The sequence below is a fragment of the Mastigoproctus giganteus genome, chromosome 10 (genome assembly GCF_048544385.1).
Source record: "Mastigoproctus giganteus isolate SK-2022 chromosome 10, ASM4854438v1, whole genome shotgun sequence".
In the NCBI taxonomy this organism is placed as follows: Eukaryota; Metazoa; Arthropoda; class Arachnida; order Uropygi; family Thelyphonidae; genus Mastigoproctus; species Mastigoproctus giganteus.
Genome location: NC_143584.1, coordinates 135,063,656 through 135,087,120, shown reverse-complemented (window position 1 = coordinate 135,087,120; position 23,465 = coordinate 135,063,656). Strand labels below are relative to the sequence as shown.

The 23,465-nt window shown below is 35.7% G+C and overlaps 1 protein-coding gene across 2 annotated transcripts in view; it reads left to right on the top strand.

The window, feature by feature from the left end:
* Positions 1-23,465, top strand: part of prd1 (pleckstrin homology domain-containing protein pruning defect 1) — a 218,090-nt gene that overhangs the window by 40,914 nt on the left and 153,711 nt on the right. For both annotated transcript variants that reach the window (XM_090382672.1, XM_090382670.1), the window contains exon 4: positions 18,929-18,991. In XM_090382672.1, the coding sequence (XP_090238798.1) occupies positions 18,929-18,991 (63 nt within the window). The remainder of the gene's footprint in view (positions 1-18,928; positions 18,992-23,465) is intronic.

Here is a 23,465-nt window from a genome sequence, read left to right as displayed (position 1 = left end):
GAAACCTTATACATGAAATTATTCACGAATTCTTTCAGTATACCCTGACCTAGATAAAACATCAGTAGGAAGATGCCATTTTTAATATAAGTTGTTACATATTCAATAACTAACATGTGAAATTTCATTCCCGTAGATGATCGCACACCAGAGGTGGAGACTGGAATGTGAGGAAGGACGCTATGGTTGACAAATTGGAGTATCGAGCAGTGATCAAGTTCCTGCATTTGCAGGGCAAGAAAGCTCAGGAAATTGACGAAGAAATGAAAGCTGTTTATGTGCAGAATTGTCCATCCTATGACACTAAAAAAGTGGAAATGGGAGTTCCAGTGCAGTCGTACAAGTGTCTTTGATGAGTCAAGAGAAAAAAAGGCCATCAACATCCACAAACGTTGAGACAGTTGGAAAGGTTGAGCAGCTGGTGCTGAGTGACAGACGTGTGACAATTCATTTCATCGCAAATGCAGTGGGAATTAATTATGGATCTTCCTACAGCATTTTACATGACCATCTGCACATGTCTAAGGTCTCCCCACAATGGATTTCAAGATTACTGACACCTTTGCAGAAGTGTTGTTGAATGTATTGCTCTCGCCAACTGTTGGATTTCTGCTACTGCAGCACCCACCCACCCTATTCTCCTGACTTAGCACCGTCAGACTTCTTGTTTCAGCCGACCGGGCTAGCCGGGTGGGTAAAGTGCCTGCCTGGCAACCCAAAGGTCGCGGGTTCGATTCCCGCCTCGGGCTTGGATCAAAGTACTGCAAAAACCTTGGGAGGTGCATTATGGCCACAGAAGCCTATGCGCCAACAACTACCAAAAAAAAAAAAACTTCTTGTTTCAAGAAATGAAGAAATCATTGTATGGACACCGCTTTGATTTGTCTCAGGAAGCCATTGATGAAGTGGAATTGTGGTTTCAGGCAAAAAGTGCAGTCTTCTATGACCAAGGCATTAAACAACTGATCTATAGATGGGAGAAATGTGTTACTATACGTGGGAAGAACATAGAAAAAGATTAAAGTTCCGGTGAAGTCTAAGGGCTATAAGGCCTATTTACTAGGGCTTTCTAGGGCTATTATTTCCAGGTAAGGGTATAAAATTTTTGATATCCCCTCATATACCATATCAGATGTATGGGACTCCATTAAATTATAGGAGAAAGATATCTACAATTCCCATATTTGAAGGAGATCTGCTTTGAGTTTAGCTTTGAATCAGATCACATTTTTGAGAGCTGCTAAGTGGAACTTTCTTTATTGCTTAGTTGTTTTTTGTTAACTTTTGTTTAAAATTAGTAGTGTAGTTATTGTTTTTTGTTTATCTGATTAAGTTAGCGAATTTGATTTTTCTTTACTTGGCCTTAATGTTTGTGTAACAGAGAGAGTGGGGGGGGGGAAGATATTAATAACATATAGCATACAGGAACATACACAATTTACATGTAATACAGTCTTAATTGCTACACACAAATAAATTTAATTTAAGTGCAATAATCCTTATATCATCACATTTCTGTAGACTTCTTATTTCTGAAACCTTATACATGAATTATTATTTTTTTCTTTTTTTTTGGTTGATGCTGTATAAGCTTGCTTTCTTGCATCATATGCCTCTACTAATGCTAAAAATAGTGTTATCAGAATAGGATTGTGTTATATCAGTATAGGAGCATTTGGATTCTCCTGTCATTGATGCAGTGGTGATATAGGAACAGTAGGTGCTACTTGGTGGTTTTCCGTGTAGTTTTGTAAGAATTTAATTAATGTTAGAATAGTTTTAATTAGGTCCATTAACTAAATTTATAGCAATGTAGACATGTAACTTTTATAACATAGTACATAATGTAATTTAAAGTAGCATAGTTTGTACTGTTGTCAAATAAGCAGGATTAGTATAGCATTATTATTTTCATATTTCCTAGTGTATGTTATTTTTAAATTAAATTTAGGCTAAAATAGCTAAAAAGAGCAATGCTTTGGTTCAGGGGAGAACTGAGGACAATTGTCCTACAAATCAGGATTATATTATGTGCTCTACTTGTTCCCTTTTGTGAAGCTACCTTTAGCAGGACATGATACAGCCTTTATGTGTATTCATTGCAAAGAGCATTGAAGGAGGTTATACACAAATTCAGTGTTCCGATGAAAGGATTTGAAGAATAGGGTTGGTGTCCTTGAAAGATTACAAGAGAGAGAGATCCATCAAGCATTCAGATGTCCAGCCCAGTGCTAGAGCCTACATTCCATCATAAGAAACCACAACATCCTCCACAGAAGAAATAATCTTTGGTTCCACAACATTTTTAACACTTGAAAGAACAAAGAAGCCAGTTTCATATAATTCTGTTTCGATAATTAGAAAATGTTTATAATTTGTAATTCAAAATAATTTTTAGCTCAATTTTAGGAATATTAATACAGTGTTGTTGACATAATTAAATAAAACTTACCAAAAAGAAACAATCAATTTTACTAAAATATCCCTCCCTGACACTATGCCAGCTTGTTTTCAAACATTGTGTGATTGTCTTCTAACCAACTGGACGTTGGGCAGAAGTTAGCCAGAGGAGGATTTATATGGGTAAATTCCTCTCTGGGGATTATGGGATAGAAAAATCAAAAAATTATTTGTTAATACTGTATTATTTTGACTCTCTTTATTATAATTATGGCATTCAGTTCATTATGCAATGTGTATCATTAAATAAGTAAATATATTTAGGCTCTTGAAATTTGACCCACCCTTGGTCAAATGTTGACTGTGTCACTTGCGTTGGGTATTGCCATCAGATTCAGACCAGCCCTTCTTAACTTGATCTTCGTCAGTGTTTTCTCTGCCTCAGTTCATCCCTATATGTATTTTTTTGTCTACTCCTGCCCATGCCAGGACGAAAACATACTGAAGTGGCAAAAAGAAATATGTGTAAACAACTTGGTGTGTGCATAGTGGTCGGCAACTAATGATGTCACTCTTCACCCCACTCTGCATGCACTAACTTGTCTCGATGCTATAAAAGAACAAAGCAGCAATATCTTTGTGCTGCATGATGTGGCGCATTAGCATTAGTTGAGGCATATGATGCAAGAAAGCAAGCTTATAGAGCATCAGCCAAAAAAAAAAAAAAATCCCTTCCCATTTTACCCATCCGGTCATTCCAAATGTTTGTCTAGTTCAGCCTTAAATTTTTTTAAGCTATCAACTTCTACGACAACAGATGGAAGTCTGTTCCAGCAATCAACTACCCGCTGGCTAAAGGCAAACTTCCGCACATCTATCTACAACTGTCTTTCCTCGGTTTGAATCTATGCCCCTTCAGGTCCTTAATCTCAGCAAGTGAAAGTATCCTATCAGCATTGAGCCTGCTCAAACCATTCAAGGCCTTGTACACCTCAATCAGATCACCTTGCAGGTGCCCAGTCTCCAGATGCTACAATTTATAGAATTTAAGCCTCTCCTGGTAAGAGAACCCCTTTGTTCCTCTAGCGAATCTTGTTGCCCTTCTCTGTACTCGTTCTAGCATCTCTACATCCTTCCTAAAGTGAGGCCTCCAGACCTGTATGTACCGAAGGTGTGGCTTGATCATTGCCTTATACAAAGGTATAATCACTTCCTTGTCTCTGATAGCAAAATTCCTATATATCATTGACAAAACTCCATGACCTGCTCTGGCAGTCCGTGTGCACTGCTCAGAGAACTTCATATCTGATTGCACAATTACCCACAGGTCTTTTTCATTCTCCACCTCCCCAAGTGTAGTACCATACAATTGGTACATTTCTCTTGGGTTACTGCTACCCATATGCTGTACTTTGCATTTGTCAATATTAAACTTCAGTTGCCACTTCTCAGCCCCTCTACCTAACTTTTTTAGATCCTGTTGCAGTAGCATACTGTCTTTACTATCATTAACAACCCTGCCAACCTTTGTGTCATATGCAAACTTGGACATTAAGCCTGATATACCTTCATCAATATCTTTAATAGATACAGAAAACAACATGCTCTGCACCAAACCGATTGTAACCATAGTTCTTTTTGCACCATAAAAATCCTAACAAACAAACATCTTTGTGCTGCTTGATGCTTTCTTTATGTTCTGATTACTGTATTTCTCACTTTAACAGTATCTTTTGCCATCGGCCTTGTGTGGTTGTCTCAATTTACTTACTATTTTGTGGGGAAAACACATTCTAGTATTCTTTTCGTTCGTTTGTTTCTTGGTTCCTATTAGATTGTAATTTTCATAAATCTTAGTTCCTGGTTTAAATAACATTGTAACTTTAATAATTGCAAGAGAGGCTAATTTAAATTTATTGCTATAAAATATTTTTTTAGGTTACCCTCTCTTGGCTTTGGTTCGTGGTGCATATAAGATACTCTTGCTGAAAAAAAGTGTTTGCTGCAAGGCATTGATAAGAGGTTAGAATCAAAAGGAAAACTGATCTCAAAGTATGGGATTCTGAACTCAATTTTAAAGAATTGGGCAAAGATTGAAGAAAGTTTTTTAAATTTAAAGGGAACATTACATGTCAATGCTTATGTCCTATGAAAAACAAAAGACCTTGAAAAACTGTTAAATTTTTTTTCACAAATATGAGCTGAGAATTTACCTGTGACAAGCCTGATACTCGTAAAAAAAAAAAGCAAAAAAGGCTCGCGAGTGACTTGAACATAGATGATTTTAAAGCACCTAGTGGGAGGATAAATAGTTTAAAAAGATGCGACAGTATTGTTTGTCTCACAGTATGTGATGATGCCTAAAAAATTAATGATGAGGAAGTGCTGACCTAGCTGCAATCATTCTCGTGTTTCAGATAAGTACAGTTCACTGTATAATCAAATCACTTTATGATGAACTCTCCATAACAAAATTCTGTTCACTATATGATATGTAGTAGCGCTGGCCATTGTGATCACATTTGTAAATTGAATTTTAATTCTATTAAATGGCGATTCTAATAAGCAAAATAGGAGGAATATTATCCACAGGCTATAAAAGTAAAGATCACAAATTTACACTTTATTACATTAGCAATTAACAAAATTAAATGATTTACATACATAGGTTATTTAATACTGTAATATATACATATTAACTAATAGATATTTCTGGCCGACCGGACTAGCCAGGTGGCTAAAAAGGTCGCAGGTTCGAATCCAGCCTTGGGTTTGGATCACAGTAAAATGCAAAAACCTTGGGCGGTGCATTATGGCCACAGAAGCTGATGCGCCAACAACTAAAAAAAAAAATATATATATATATAAATATATATATATATATACTTTGTATATATATATATATATATATATATATATATATAAATATATATATATATACTTTGTATATATTTCTGTTTATTGATTTTTTTTTTTTTTTTTTTTCAGTTGTAAAATTTAAAACAGTAAAAAAAAAAATAAGCAATCAATAAAGAAGAACACGATACGTACAAGTGAGAAATGGGGAAACAAGTTTACAAAGCTTAAAAAATAGGGATGAAGAGAAGATTCTGAAAATTTATTTATGTTTTTTATGTGATTGAACATTTCAATGAAGGGGACACACCAAACTAACGTAAAAACTCACAGAATTCCGGCTATTGGTATTTTCACATATAATATAAGATAGAGTTTACTACCTGTTTATAATAGATTGCTCTAACAGAAAAGCCCAATAAACTGGAAACTGCAAATTATTTGTATTATTTTATGGTAGTGACCTCCACAAATGTGCTTTAGAAATATATCACAAAGGCATTCAAAACTGATTCTTATCCGAACATATGATAACGACGAAAGTGTAGTGCATTTTAATGATTTGAATTGATTTTTTGAAATTTGATTCTATAAAGCCCTAAGCGCTGATTCTACTAATCAGTGATCATGTTAACCGGCACCTACTTTATTTCACTTTACAATGGGTTTATGATTTGCTCTGACTGGACCATGTGGTCCTTCCTCTCAGCCAATAGTGATGTTTGTAAACTTTTCCACTAGAAGGAGGGATGAATCACGTTAGTCTACTAGCTATGAATGATTTAACTGCTGATGATCCTACTCAGGTTGCTGACAAACTGAATATTTTGTGCCTACATTCACATGTGACAATTTTTTTAGGATTGGGGATCCAGAAGTTTATCAAATTCTAACAAGGAGCTAAATGATTTTGTAATGACTGAGTGGAAAGTGGAAAAGAAATTGTTGAAGCTAAACATAAGTTAGTTAATGTATGCAGTGCCTTACATTTCAAGTACATTCAATTTTTTTCTTGAATTAAATGAATTTTTTTTCTTTTTCTGTGATTAATAGTATTGAAAAGTAAATATAGTTACCTTGTTCTGAATTATGTAACCCTAAATGTAACCATTCAGTTCATTAGTTACAGATGTGTAATATTTATTACTCTCCTCCCATATACTTTTTTTTAAAGTCTCTTTTCTCTTTCTACATGTCTCTTCACAAGCAACAAAATGTTCACGAGTCTTACATAAGAATACATGTGAACCATGCATAGACTGTCTAAGGCTAACTGCATTAAAACAAACCACATTTAATTTGTGAATTTCTTTTTGCATACAAATTGTGTGAAAAATAAGGACATAATAATTGCCAGGTTTTCATTTGTCCAATTTTAATAAAATTTGAAATGGTTCAACAAATATTTTTAAAAGATCCAAATATAAAATTTCACGAAAATCCGCCCACTCGAGATTGAGTTGTTACATATTATGGATAGATGTTACCTATGTCCTGGTGTAGACAATAGGTGCATATGTACAGTGTATATGTGTGAATGCACCTAAAAAGACATATAAAGCCCTAAGCGCTGATTCACACATAGATGGAATCTGTCCAGTATATTATTAAGGGACACAGCAAAAGAGATAATCAATCATTTAGCCATAATCACGATAGCATCCCTAGATTCAGGGTAGGCCCCCTATGGACTGAAGAAGTACAAGTGTATCTCCAATTCACAAAGGGAGATCAAAGAGTGACAAGAGTAATTATAGACCTTTTAGCTTGACTTCTGTTTCTGGTAAAATAATGGAATCATTGGTTAAACAAGAATGTGGGACCATTTAGAAAGGAATGCACTTATATTGCAGTTGCAGCTGAATTTACTAAGGGGCAATCTTGTCTGACCAGTCTCATTGGATACTATGATGCAGTAACAAAGGAACTGGATGTAAAAGAATAATTTTGACATAGTGTACTTAGATTTCAGAAAAGCTTTTGATACTATACATAAAAGATTTCTGTACAAATTGGAACAGGGTAGCATTAAGGATAGGTTACTGCTATAGATAAAGGGATAATTAAGTGGGGGAAGACAAAGTTATTATCAATGGGCATTGCTGTTCTTAGACAGATGTTATTAGTGGAGTTCCCCTTGAGGTTCAGTGCTGGACCCATTGTTGTTTTCAATATTTATTAATGAAATTGATGAAGGCATATCAGGCTTAATGTCTGTGTTTACAGATGATACAGTTTTGCAGAAGGTTAGTAGGGTAGTATTAATGACAATAATCCAGGTATGTTACTGTAACAGTTCTAGAAAAATTAGGCAGAATGGTTGAGAAGTGGTAATTGAAGTTTAACATGTGGGGAGAGCAGTAATCCCTCATTAATGTTACCACCTATGCCTGTGTAGTACCACACTCAAGGTAGTGGAGAATGACAAAGACCTGAGGGGTAATTATGCAGTCAAAAATATGAAGTTCTCTGGGCATTGCAGACTGGCTGCCAGGATGACACATGGGGTTTTGTCAATAATGTACAGGAATTTTGATAGCAGGGGTAAGGAGGTGGTTATCACATCATATAAAGCAACAGGTCTAGAGGCCTCATTTGAAGAAGGATGTAGAGCTGCTGGAATGGGTGCAGGATAGAGCAATGAGATTGGCAATTTGAACAGAGGGATGCTCTTACCAATAAAGACTTCAGTTCTGCAAATTGCACATTCTGTAGACTAGGCACCTGTGAGTTGATCTGATTGAGGTGTTAAAGGCCTTGAGTGGATTGATTGATCTCGAACCCTCCTCTTGCTCAGACTACACACACATTAAGGGATAATAGATTCAAATTGAGTTAGGATGGTTGAAGGATCGATGTGTAGAAATTTGTCTTTAACCAACGTTTAGTTGATTCTTGAAACAAACTTCTATCTGGTGTAGAAATGAGTAGTTTGAATAAATTCAAGGAATAACTGGACAAACTATTAGAGATGGACAGGTAATATGGAAAGTGTTTTTTTTTTTGGCTGATGCTGTAGTTGAAATTCAACAAAATATTCACACTAGCACTAATATTGTTGGCTGTGCTCTGAAGTGGCCTGAGTGCCAAGTGAATCTTGTGTTATTTCCTTGTTATTTATTAACTCTTGGCTACCTGGTGGCACTGCTCCTGCCTCCTTGTGGCAGGGCTGGAAACCTGGGTGGTAAACATAAACTCCCAGGGCAAAAAGGAGTAAACATGGACATCACCCAACCAGAAAACATAAGCAACAGCTGAGCCAAAAGACAAAAAAAACAGAAATGAATGAACAAGTCAGACCACTGTATCTTATAATACATTCTACTGAAGAACAAGACATAAAGAAGAATATCCCCAGTCTTCATTCAGAAAGGGATAGTAGAAATAGTGGGAACTCTCACTTTAGTCAAATGTCTGAGTTAGGAGACATTTTATTTGAATCAGGCAATCCAAACCAGTTGAACATTTACTAAAAACAATAAACTTTGGAGGAGCCTCAGTCACTGTAATTCCCCACAGAACTCTCATCATGTCAAGTGGTGTGATCTCTGAGTGAAATGCATTAGATGTCACAAAGGAGGAAATCCACAAAGTAATAGAACAGTGTGTTATTAGTGTGAAATGAATTTCCATATGGAGGGAAGGAAATATCACTCAAACAAGAAATATAATCATGACTTTCAACTCAGCAAGACTACCATCACCAGCTTCCATTGTAATTTGCAGAACTGAAGTGCGCCATGGTAAGAGCACTATTTTATTTCCCTCAACAATCTCGTTGCACTTCTCTGCACTTGCTCCAGCAGATCTACATCCTTCCTAAGGGGCCTTTACACATCTATGCAGTACTCGAGGTGTGATGTAACTATTGCTGTGTATAGTGGGATAATCACCTGGTTATCACTGCTAGCATCTATGAGCTGATAGGCAGGTTGCACTGCTCAGAGAACTTTATAACTGATTAAACAATTACCTCTGTCTTTTTCATTTAACACTACCCTGAGCGTGCCATGTGCTTGTCTTGTGGTTCCTTGTGCCACAATTTGTTTTTCTGATTAGTTGTGTGATGTGCTTTATTGTCTGGACATGTTATATGTTCATTTCACTTTATGACATTGTAATTAATATGACTTTGAATCTGTATATCATCTGTATATAATATATATGTATGTATGTATGTAGTGGAGTTGCCAGTTTCTGGCTAGGGGCCACTTGTTAATAAAAATGAGAAAAAAAAAATGTATCTAGAGTGTAGTATCACACAGTTGATACATTAATCTGAGATTACTGTTATCAATATGCAGTACTTTGTATTTTCCAGTGTTAAACCTCAACTGCCATTTCTCAGCTCATCTGTTTAATTGTTCTAGATCTTGTTTTGCAGTAGCTTAACTGGATTGATGTCATTAACCTGCCAACATTTGTATCATCTGAAAATTTAGACATTAAGCCTGATATACCTTTATTAATAATTATAGAAAAAAACAGTGGGACCAGCACTGAAATCTAGGGGACTCTACTAATAATATTAGTCCAAGAAGAGCAGTGTTAATTAATAATCACTGTCTTGTTCCACTCAGTCATCCCTTTATGCATAAAAATACTTGCCATGTATACTGCTCCAATTTGTACAGCAGTCTTTTATGCAAAAAAGTATCAGAAGCTCTCCTGAAATCCAGCTATATGATAGAATTATTTTTTGCATCTAGTTGCTTTGTAACTGCATCATAATACCCAATCAGATTGGTCAGACAAGATTGCCTCTTAAGAAATCAGTGCAGTGACTACAGTGTAATTGCATTCTGTCTAGATGGTCCTGCATTCCTTCTTTAACCAGATATTCCATTATTTTTCTCGGAACATAAGTTAGGCAAAAGTGTGTACTTATTCATGTCACCTTTTGATCCCATTTGTGAATTGGAGATACTTTTGCATATCTCCAGTCCATAAGGAGCTCTCCTGAATCCAAAGATGGTCTCATAATTATTGCTAAGGGTTGGCTTACCTCCTTTGCTGCCTTCCATAATATAATTGGATATATCCTAACCACCCCAGGTGCCTCTTTTATGTTAGGCTTCAATAATTTCTCTTCCAGTTATTACAAAATCACTTAGCTCCCCATTAAATTTTGATCAACTCCTGGCATTCCACTTCCTAAAGAATACCTCATGTATGAATGCAGATGACCTATTCAGTTTGTCAGAAACCTGAGTGGGTTCATCAATAGTTAAACCATTGATATCAAGTGGGCCAATGTGATCATCCTCCCCCTTCTTTCTAGTGTTTACACAAGTAAAGAAGTTTTTGTTGCTTTTTTTGTATTCTTTGCTAGTGATTTCACATAATGTTCCTTATCTTGCCTAACTTCCTTTGTGGCTTTATTGCAGATTAGTTTATATTTATCATGGGATTCTGAATCACTTGAAAATTTATATTCATCCCATGAATTTTTCTTCTCTGCCAAAAGTCTCATCAGTTCGTCTGACATCCATTAAGTCAAAGCCTTGAACAGTATTTCTTGATATGAAAAACCTATCAGTTTCTATGGTTACTTCCCTGACTGCTTCCCATTTAGAATTTGCAGTTGGTAACATCATTAGATGGTACAACTGAATAGGATTTAAAAACTGTCTGAGACTAATCCAGTAAATCTCGAAAAGTCGTGTGTGACCAATCCACAATTTCTAGTCAATATCTGGAAAGTAAAAATTCCCCATTATAAGACATTCTGATTTACTGGCCCACTCTATTTCTTTGTATAGTTGTTTGTTATACTCATCATAGTCATTAGGCCTGTAACACACTACCCCTCTCATTTTCATTTTCTCACTGTGTAAGTCTTTGCCCAATGGACTAAATGTTGCACTGGTTGCCCACATGTCAGTTTGATGCACTGGCTTAGATGTACTAGCCTTAAACTTCTTAACTAAGAGAATAACCCCTCCCTCCCTCCCTCCCTCTCTCCTCTCCTCTCCTTTCTGTACATATTTTATTCCCCATATTAAATTAATGCATCCCCTATTTCTGAGTGACACCATGTCTCTGATATCTCTACAGTGTCTACATTTGATGATTTAATTGGTACTTCAAATTCATAAAATTTATCTACTGTGTTCCTCGTGTTAGTGTGCATGCAAATATTCACGCACCTGTTCTTACTCTTAGTTATCCTAACACAGCTCATGTATTTACTGGTTCCATGATGACCATTAGCAGAGCTAGAACATTGCTTTCCAGGCTGCTGCATGTCCCAGTAGAAGCACTGCATTTATCACTTACACTTCAGCTGCAGCTGTTGCTAATCTATTAGTCTGCTTATTTTTTTCTCTCATTCTAGGAGTTTTCCGACTCTCCTCTAACTCTGCATTGATGTCATCAACAAATATTCTTATACCCCTTATATTTAAGTGTATCCCATCCCTGTAAAAACAGTCTCTCTTGTTAATAAGCACAGACCATGCTGAAAAAAAATTCTTCCCCATGAGCTTTGCACAGGCTCTCCAAGACCGAATTGCTTGACAAGGCTCTTGACATCATGCCTGGGCAGAATTGCAAACACTTTATAATTTAGTCCTAATGTGCTGCTTTTTTTCAATGTTGCCCTGTACTTGTTCAGTAAGTCTTCAGATCTCCTATTGTTAATATTATTAGTGCCAATGTGTACAACAATATCACCTTTTGTGTCCTTAAAAAATATCTGCTCTGCAGTGTCATCTGCTTTTGCCCCTGGCAGACCGTGGTCCTATTCCACCTGTCCTTTTTACACAATATGTTTCCTGTTTTCCTGAAATAGATTTACTGACTGATAATAACTACCTCATGTGGGACCAGTGCATTTCGCTTTATGGATTGTCACTGTGTTGCCTGATGCACAAGTGTAAACTCTGGCTTTGAGATGTGCCCCCATTTTAATTCCTTCTTGGGCACCCACCCTATTCTTCAAGCTCTCATAAATGCTAATCAGAGCACTGAGTTTGTGCTTAATTTCCTCACATTCTTTTCACTTAACACACACACACACAAGGACATTCCTTCTGGCTGTATCGTGTTCCATTCTAGATAGTCCACAAACATCACACAAGTGGCACATTTTGTAATGCCTCCTTCAGTTAATCCCCCGAGTCCCAGCACTTCTGCTATTTTTAACATCTTGGTAAATCTTTTGTTAAGAATGTTTTCATAGTATATTAATGTGCTTCAAATGAATTTCCTCCAACAGAACCATCATGAGATGTATATTTGTGTACACAGTATTGGAAAATTAAGTTATCACTGTGAAACTGAACAACACCATCACTAAACTCAGGGGCATTCCTAGAGTATGTGGTGCCCAGGTGCCAATTGAAATTTGGCACCCCCCTTTAAAAAATTTTCTTTATATGTGTATGTAAGTTTCAGATTTTCAGGCTGCCCTTGAACTTTGACACCCAGGTGCAGTGCACCCCTTGGGATGGCCCTCCCTCGACTAAACTAGCTCAGACTTATAACAGAATAGTCATACCATCATGTTTTTGCTGTGAGAAGAAGTGGGAAAGAGAATGCAAGCAGAGGAATCTGCTTAATTTTGTAATCACATTCTTTTGAATAAAGAAATAATGAGTGTTTTATTTATTAATGTTTTCGGCACATTGACACTTTTATTCCCTTCATCCTATTTTATACACGAGTGAAAATTGCTGTTAAAAATCACTTTCTTGCAAAATAACTGAAATAGCATTTTCAGACATGTTTATATAACCTTTTTTTTTTTTTTTTTTTATTCTTCTTATGGATCCAGAAATCATACAAGAATTTTTTTGCACTTATGTGTTTGAAATTAGTATTAGTCAAATGGCTCAAGAAAGCCACAGGCTTTTGTTGTGCTAATCAAAAAAAAAATAATAATAAATAAATAAATAATAATAATAAAATTAGAAAATAAAGGAAAATAAACTACCTATTTGGCTAAAAGTCAGTTTTTATTAGAGCATGATTTTTACAAATATATTTATAAACACACAACCCTTAGTTATTTTATAATTTCTCTCTCTCTGTCTCTCTCTCTCTCTCACTCACTCACTCACTATCCATCAAAAGCTATGGAACACTTATAGTTATGAACAAAACGTATTTATTCAAAGAAATTAATTGCAATTTTGGCTGTAATGAATCTTTCAGTGTTGCTAATTTTTAGTAGAAAGCTGCTAGTATTGTACTCCACTTTTATAAAGTGGAAAGGGGACCAGCCTTTTCCTGCAGTATGCCACATATCATGTTGAAAATGCATTGCATGCTACCTATGAGCAGCTCCCAAAGTTATCAGAATCTCCCTTTACCAATATATAAGACCACCTTGGAATACTGTGTTCAAGTATGGAGACCTCATCTGCAAAATGACATTGAGCTTCTTGAAAGGGTCCAAAGATGGGCAGCTTGCATGGTGAGATTGGCAAAATGGGCAACCATATGAGGAAAGACTGAATATGAGGTCTACAGAGCCTGGCAACCAGGCACCTCAGAGGTGACTTGATTGAGGTTTATAAGGCTTTGAGAGGGGGTTAGTAAAATGAATGAAGGCACAATTTCCACTGTTATAGAGAATTCCAGAACTTGAGAACATAAATTCGAATTACAGGAGAAGTAGTTTAAACTAGATTGTGGAAAGTTTTCTTTTAGCCAGCGAGTCATTGGTTACTGGAATGGATTGCCTTCACATGTAATTAAAGCTGACAGTTTGAATATATTCAAAGGTCAGCTGGATATACTCATGTGAGGAGGGATAAATTTGTATTTTCTTATCTACTTTTTTCTTTTCTTTTTTTTTTTGCCAGTGAAGCAAAAGCCTGTGGCTTCCTCGCATTATATAGTAATTACTATACTATAATATGCACCTGGTACCGCCAAATGTTTTTGTTAACTACATAAAGGAATTTTGTGTTAAGCACTTGTAATAAGAAAGAATCAAAATAATTTTACATTACATAAAATAAATTTAATATAGGTTAACAAATGTTCATCCTTACAAAATTCAGCTCATTGTGTCTTCTTACCTCTAATGCTAAATAGTAGTAAATATGAATCATAGGTTCCTGTTACATTGAAATCCAGATCATAATTTCCAACAATTAAAGTGATATAGAATTTAAACTGTGTGTGTGTGTGTGTGTGTGTGTGTGTGTGTGTGTGTGTGTGTGTGTGTGTGTGTGTGTGTGTGTGTGTGTGTGTGTGTGGCTTTATTGCTTTAAAGCCATTCTTGAGCTCCATTAACGAAGAGGGCTGTCTTGGCTTTGCCCTAATTTTTCACTCCAGTTCATCCCAAAGATGTTTGGTTGTATTGAGGCTCCATACTTTGGCCATTGCAGCATTCTGTTGCTATTCTTTTCAAACCATGTGCACACAGTCTTTTATGTGCCATGCACAATTTTTGTGTTGGGAGATGTAAGATCCACTTCCATTTCATTTTCATGAAGTTAGTGCACACAGAATCGTCCAGAATATCAATCTAGGTTTCAGCATTCATGTTCCACTCACTGTGACCATTATTCTCAGGAAATAAATACACCAGTAGACCTGGTCCATACCACAAGAAACAGCCCCAGATTTCTTATGAAATTCACAGTTAGGCAACACACTCAGGTAATGTGCATTCTCTGTGCCCCATCCATTGCTGCACTAGAATGATATCTGTTGTCAAGATTCGGTATCCCAAACATCATGTGAGTCGACATTTTTCATTCATTTTTGTTATCAAAGGCTTGTAGGCTACAGCTCTTCCATGAAAAATCTTGGATTACCGCTGTCTACATGTTGAAACACTTACAGGTTTGCAGGTGGCCACTCAACTCCAAACTCATTCTGTAGGAGCTGATGGTCACTTGAGATACTCAGCCATATAAGGCACGTCAGCTCCTATCATTCAGTGTTTTACGCTTACCTACCTGTTTCTTGGATTGTCTTATGGACTTGGCACTTGTGAATATTTAATTCCTGAACTGTATATCCTACACAGACATTTTCTCTACTTGACATCAAAATTATTATCGATATTATTCTTGTACGAATGAAATCCTTTATCCCACACTCCACTGTAAAATCTTGTTCTTCATCTAAACCTTGGTTTTCCAATAAATGTGCTAAGGCTGTTCAAGAGAAGAATGTTGCATATTGCAGTTGGCTTCTATTCAAATCTTCAGGTTCATTTTCTGCATACACCAAAGTTAGCAACAATCATAAAGCAGTTATTAATCAGTCAAAACTGGATTTTGAACAGACAGAGTAGAAAATGGTACTCGAGCATTCTGGTCTCTTTCCAGAGCTATTGGCCACAACGTTTGCCCATCTCTATTCCCACTTCTTTGAAAACCCAATGATTATATTGCCACCTCAGTTAAAGATGAAGTTGACCACCTAGCATCCTACATGTCTTTTAACTCATATTGATGACCTTTGTAAAACCACTTCCTATCATTCCCAGTACACTCCATTCAGTGCCTCCTGTGGTCTTTTGTCAAAAGGACATCAGAAGAATTTTGAACAGTCTAGATGCCAAGAAAATGACATGCCTCCTGGTGGTATTTCCCCACTTGTTCTCAAAACCTATGCTCCTAAGCTTATTCCTGTTCACTTTCTTATTCCAAAGGTGTTTCCCCTTTTGCTTGGAAGTTTGCTCATATCCAACCAGTTCCCAAAAAGGGCGACAAATCCCTTCCTTCCAATTATTGTCCCATAGCACTTACTTCTATTCTTTCTAAAGTAATGGAGAAATCAGTTAACTGCCAACTCTTAAACTACCTAGAAACCTTCCATCTGATCAACAATGACCAGTACGAATTCCATCAGTGTTGATCTGCTGGTGATATTCTGGCTTATGTTACCCATCTATGAATAAATTCAGTGGAAAAGTTTGGTGAAACTGAAGCAGTTGCTTTTGACATTTCAAAGGCTTTCAATCATGTTTAGCATAAAAGTCTTCTTAATAAGCTTCCATCATATGATTTGCCAGCTATTTTTGTAATTGGGTATCCTGTTTTCTGTCTCACTGCTCATTGCGGGTGATGGTAGATCGTCCTATCTTCTAACTTTTCCACTAATGCTGGTGTTGAAGAAAGGTTATTTTCTTCCTCCCACTCTTTTCCTCTTATATATTAATGATCTTCTTCCATTGAACAGAAATCCTATCCATAGTTTTGCTGATGATTGTGCATTGCATTCCACCTTCCAGTTTGCAAAACCTTGCCCTGCACAAATAGCTTCAACTTCCAGAATATCCACTACCAATTCCTTAAATTCTGATCTCCAGGTAATTCTCCTAGTCCTGTCTTATATCTTCCCAGTCCTAAAACTTAGTCCTGTCTTATATCTTTCATAAAGGATTCTTCTGCTCCTATGCTTATCTTCGATGACACTGATTTCTAGGCAAGGTCATATATCTCTATTGGGATTACCCTGATTTCTAAACTCTCTTAGCATAAGCACATTACAAATATTGCTTCCTCTTCTTAAAACAAACTGGGTTTTCTCTTTTGCCCTTGGCATTACTTTTCTTCCAAACAGATGTTCACTCTGTACAAATCACATATCTCAGGCTTTCTTTGGCTGTGCACCCAAAACCTTTCTCAGGCTTCTAGATTCCCTTCAAAAGAGGGCAGTTAGATTAACTAAAGACTCATCTCTAACAAAGTTTCTCTCCACTCTCTGTCTCATAGATGTTCTGTTACTGCTGCATGCCTTTTCTATAGTACTTCATGGGCATTGTTCTGAATTGGTTTCTATAATTTGTGCTCTCTCTCTTCCAAACATGTGCCACAACCAACTAATATCCTGTTACCGTCCAACTTTTGTTCAAACTCACAGAACCAACTTTTCTTCCTCGTGTGTTGATTCAACTTCTGTTTTCTGGAGCAACTTTCTTTCACACATATTTCCTGAAAATTACAATCTACAGAAATTAAATTCTAATGTCAGCAAATATCTTCTTTCATCTTCTCAATCTTCAACCCATGCACAGTACTAAGTACTATAGGTTCTAAAACCTCTTGTGCATGGCATTTTCATTTAAAAAAAAAAATAGCCTATCATTATCCTCTAAAATTCTATTAGCTCCTTATATGTGCTCATTGTTCAGAGTACATTTAAATTAATTACGGGCTAACTCATCATTTCCCAAACTTTTTTAGTCACGGAAAGCTTTTAATCTCACAGCATATTCATGGAACACTTATGAAATATAAATTTAGAGAGAGAGCTGAAGAACTCTTTGCTAATATTTTATTACATATGACACACTATGCATCAGGAGCATCTTTATTTACAACACATGTAAAGCCGAAATTCAAATAACTGCTATTTTGGTCTTTTATTAGTTGGTTCCTGTTTTTTCAGTTCGGATTTTTGGGGAACAAAAGGCTGCGATTGTTTATCTTCACTTTGAAGTGTGACAGTATTGTGTTCGTTTTCATCGAACACGGTTGCACTACTAGAAGTACTTTGCTTCTCGTTTTAAAGTTCCTTTTTTCAACCACAAATCCATGGTCACATATTTTAATAATAATATATCGAAATACTAATAATTATCAAAAACAAATTATACAAGGAAGTGAGTTTATTTATGGTATTGGTTCGCTTCCTCCTCTCCTTCAACCCGTGTACTCCAGGCTAAATTGCATATGAATAGCATATTAGATCACTACATTGCTGCTTTTTTTTGTAGATGTCATTACTTCTACCGCATACGTCTCTATGCAAAAGCCTGCCAAAATAAAGTGTTCCGCAATCTATTTGATTATTAGTCTAGGCCAGTATATTAATAACCGAAAAAAAAAAAAAGTTAAAAATTATAATGATACAAAAGTGGTGTATGCTACAAATTTGCAAAATTTATTTATTTTATTTTTTTAATTATTTACTTACAATTTTTCGTGGAACACTTGTTCACATCTCACGGAACACAGTTTGGGAAACACTGGGCTAACTGCTGATTGCCTTTATAGGCTGAAATATTTACATATTTCGGCCTATACATAAATTACATAAAAATTTATTTACATAAAAATCATAACACAGTAAACAGTAACATTTACTATTCAGGAAAGCCATGGCTATATTTATAAAGCTATTAAAAATAGGGAACACTTGAATTGCAAAATAAATGCAACAAATTTTTGCTGCTAATATGGTTATAGATAAGTGGGTTGGTCTTAGCTTATTTCACAAGTTTTAGTTGATTCATTATTTTTCTCCATGTCCGGGTCTTATTAGGAGCACCCTATTTGGCTGTGATAGTAATCAGTGATCGAAATACAATCTTTTTTCAGATTCATAAGTGCCGGTGTTCCTTTGAAGAGATAGTGCTTGTAATCTCCCTATTTCTATTTTGTGGTGTTTTACATTATTATATAAGTGGCATTTGTTCCTTGGGGATTTTGGCATCTTCCTTGTGGCAAGGAGCTTTTACTTTTTTTGCTTTACTTATGTTTATATTATTATGCTTATCTTTATGTTTATAATTTTCTTTTTACTTTAAAATGTGGCAGTTAGGTTCATAAGAGCAGAATAGCACCTTACCTTAACTATAATCATATTAACATCTTTTGTGATTTAAGTGTCCTCTATTTTTAGTAGATTTAACATTAAACAGTTTTTTAGGTATAATTTGAATTATTTTCTTAATTGGTTTAATTTTATTTTGTTTTAGAGAATGCTGCTTCTTTTAACTCAGGTTGCAGGACTGGAGTATGTGCCATTCAATATTGCTGTGGTAAGTATATACAGATGAGGGGGGGGGGGGTTGTTCAAAAAAGATTTGTATTCACCCAGAAGTAGTTGTGATAGGAAGATTTAAATTTTTTTGTTTGATACCTTGAAATCTCTATAGCAACCACACAAATTTTGGTTTTAATGTGACAATTCATTTTTTCTTTGCATTGCTGAATGAAGTGTTGCAACAGGTAAAGTGGAATATAGATTAGTGATTTGGTTCCTCTTTCTGAAAGGGGAAACACCCAAAACAATCTGTGAAGAAATGGTCACCATTTATGGAGAAGACTGCCCAGGTTACAATGTTGTTAACATTGTAACCTGGTTAAATAAAAAAATCCCAGGATGCCCAGCAACTGCTATAACAGAAGAGAGTTACAAAAATCGAGGCATTGATCCTGGAAGATCACTGTATTAGTCAAAGAACTAATTGCAGAGCTCTAAATTAGTGTAAGGTCCGTGGAGAACATCAACCACCAACAGTTTCATATGAGTAAAGTGCCTGCTAGATGGGTTCCCAGACTTCTGACCCCTTACCAGAAGAAGGAAAGGACACGATATGCACATGAAATGTTGTTGATGCACCACGAAAAGCAGTTTTTTTTTCACAACTAGCCACCATGGATGAAATTTGGATCCATCACTATGATCCCGAAACTAAACAAATGTCAAAACAATGGAAACATGCAGAATCACCATCCCCAAAAAGGCAAAAGTGCAACCAACTGCTGGCAAGGTGATGCTGCTAGTTTTTGGGATCAGTATGGTATTATACTAACAGCTCACCTTCAAAAAGTATTACACTACAATGGCAAAATATTATTCCAACCTCTTCATGAAGCTATGGGCTGCTATAAAAGAAAGAAGATGGGGAAGGTGTCAAAAGGTGTGCACCAGCTCCATGGTTATGCCCCTGCTTATTCCTTGCATACTGCAATGAGGCATGTACATGAATGTGGGTTTGAAATATTTCTGCATCCTGCTTATTTCTCCAACCTATCATCCTTAGATTTCTTTCTCTTTACTGTTCTGAAGTTCTTTCTTCATGGAAAACACTTTGCTGCTGATGAAGAGGGAATTTCTGCTGCTAAGTTATGGTTTAAAGGACAGCCAGAAGACTTCTGCAAAAATATATTGAGAGATGGCAAAAATATGTCATTTTGTCTGGTGACTATGTTGAAAAAGTGTAATACATGGTGTTTGTTTCAACCTCCTATCACAACTATTTCTGAGTTAATACAAATCTGTATATTATTCTCTGAAATTATTAGTGATTTTGAGAGAGAGAGAGAGAGAGAGAGAGAGAGAGAGAGAGAGAGAGAGAGAGAGAGAGAGAGAGAGAGAGAGAGAGGTAGAGAAGTAGAAAGGAATCACCGAGAAAGAGAAGAATGATGATATCCAGCTCAGGACCCTGGGTGTGCCAAGCCCATACTCGCCAGATGTGAGCTCCTGTGGTTGTCGTAGAATTTTTATTATACAATTTTTCCAATACTATGTTTTTATAAGCGACATTGCATAATAATAAAAACTGTTATTAAGTATTAAGAAGAAGAAATCTTTATTGTACAATAAAGATACAATACATGCCTGCCATGGCCAGGAGCTTGACAAGGTTATGGGGTAATATAAAAATATATATGACAAATAGATGAGAATTAAACCATGACATTAAATTAAATTTAAAAATTGAAATGGCATTAAATTAAATTTAAAATTATTATATTAAAAATATAATAAAATTATATTTTAATTAAATTAAGATATATTTTTTATACTTTGTAAAGCAGTTATATTAATCAGTCCAAACTACATTTCGAACAGGCTAAGAGTAGAACTTGCTTCTTGTCCAAATCATAGCGGAGCATTCTGGTCTCTTGTCAAAGTTATTGGTTGCAATTTTTGCCCATTTCTGTTCCCACCTCTGTCCAAACCAGACAGTTCTGTTGCCACATCAGCCTAAGATAAAACTGACCTTGAAATTGTATTACATTGCAAAACGATATCTTCCTAAAAGCCAGATCAGAAGAAAACTTTTGAAAATATGTTTGCCGAGAGAAGTACCCAAATGTTTGTTTGTTTGTTATTTGGTTTTTAGGAGCATTAGCAACTAAGGCCATATTGCTCCTGGATATGCGGTGGTCATTCCCTGACCTTTCCGCATCCTCCGTATTTGGTGGTGACGGGCTCGAACCCCGGTCTAATCAAGAAGCGTGTGCTACGCACTGCTGCTCCTTCCCACCTGGCTACGGAGACGCCACCCAAATGTAAAAAAATGCAGTGAACTTTTAAATTCCTGTTTTGGTTTCACATATCTATGTGAATCGGCCTTTTTGTATTTGAAACAAACAAAGATGAAGAATCGCTCTACTCTTACAGACTTGTATATAGAAGATTTTTTATGGTTGGCCTTATCACAGTATATTCCCAATTTTGAAAGCTTGGCAGATGACATGAAGACACAAACTTCGCATAAATTAAAATTTTAAATACATGTGAATTTAAAATAAGAATTCTGAATTGTATTTAATTTTAAAATTTATAAACAATGTTTTTCAATATGTGTTGATTAACTTTTTTTAACTATGTGCAATGAAATTCTTGAGATGGTAGATCTCGGTACATTTTGAAGAAAAAAAGTAGTTCGCATCACATTTTAAGTTGGCCACCCCTGATATAGATTAACCTTTCTATAACAGATTTCCAATATTTTCCTCAGTTTCGTATAATCTTTGTTGTGTTGAATCAATCGTACATTTATTACTTTAACGACCTTTTAAGTTTGCTATATTTTGAACCGTTTTTAATGTGCGTGGAACTTGTTTCATGTTTTTTTAATATATGACTCAAGTGTTTCCAATCATTACAACCATATTCATTAGTAAGTTGCGTGTTTTGATCACCAAATATTTTACAATGATAACAAAACAACTGAATTTCGTGATTCTGAATAAACTATAAATAACTTCTGGTAATTTTTTCTCCATTTGGTAACATTTGATAATAACAGGATTTGGAAAACTTGCAACCCAATTCGTCTTTAGGAAAATCCCTATTAACTACTTTACAAGGACAATTTTCAACTAAACAATCTCTAATTTTTATGATTACATGTTTTGGCCAAGTACCTGGATCGTTAACATTAAAATTTAAAGTGAAATTCAAAGTTTCGGGTTTCTCTGAATCAGAATCCAAGATTTCTTTAACTGCAACTTCTGGTGACATTATGGTGAGGCCAGTTTCATCTTCATTAGATATATCAGTTTCTTCAAACTTATCTTGTTGCGCTGTTCGTTCTTCAGTGTTCTCCTTTGAAGTGGAGGTGCTTGCTTCATCAAAACTTTCCGTTCTTTGTTTCTTAACAGTTGTTGTTGTTGGTGGTACTGAAGTCAGAAATTTGTTCAGTGATCCGGTTAATTTATGTTCGATCTGTTCTCCTTGTAATCGTCTTTTTCTGTTTTGAGCTCCAGATAACTTCTTTGACGTTTTTTCTGACATCTAGGGTTTAAATTACATATTATATAAGAAAATATATGTTTTCAACAAAATATTTTCTTTTTTTTTTACAAAATATAGAATTTTACATTTAGTGTTTATTCTATAAATTCCAGGAAGTAACTTGCACTTTGTTTCAGCACGGTACGATTTATTTTATTTATTTATATTTAAGAATAATAGGTATAATTGTGAAGAACCAAAGAAATACAAGTGAACATTCGTAGGGTTAACTATCACATGCCTTTCTTATACTTTAGCACATGTTTAAATCTATCTCCAAACTAAAAATCATAAATGCCAGCTTTATTGTCTTTATGTCATTCTTCGGTATAACCCAAACATTGTTATTGAGCGCTAAGATATTCAACAACATTGTGGGTCTGGCGCTAGCTGCCCCGGTCTACAAAAGTGTTGCTTACACAATGCAGCTATATCAACACGACTACATTCAAAATTTCAGTTCGCATTACACACATTAGGGTGGCGTAGCATGTGGCATTATTCGCATTACTGAAAATAGTCAGAACAAAAGTCGTTTCTGAGAATGCGGAGTGCATGGATCACATATCGACACGCTGATATCAATGCACTGAATATGTTCAAACCTGCTTTGATGCACCACTCATGAAGCGGTACGTCAAAGCAAAGTGGCTAATCGGTCATTGAGTTTACTGTTCATTTTTTATTGCCTTACTGTTTATTTTAAGTCGTGCAATCTATGTAGTAAAATTTTACTTCATGCTTAAGAGCATTGTATAAAAATTTACTATTATTTATCGTTTTGAAATGGTGCCCCTCTTGATCAGGCGCCTTTGTGCAGGGCACAACCTCCACACCCGCACGGGGTGACCCTGGATACAAGCCTCCATAGATAAGTATTTTAATTTAAATTTTGTTCTAACTTTCACATGCATAGGCTATACTCATTGTGCTGCTTCGATTACTGCCTGCTGTCACAACAAGATGATCTCTGACCATTG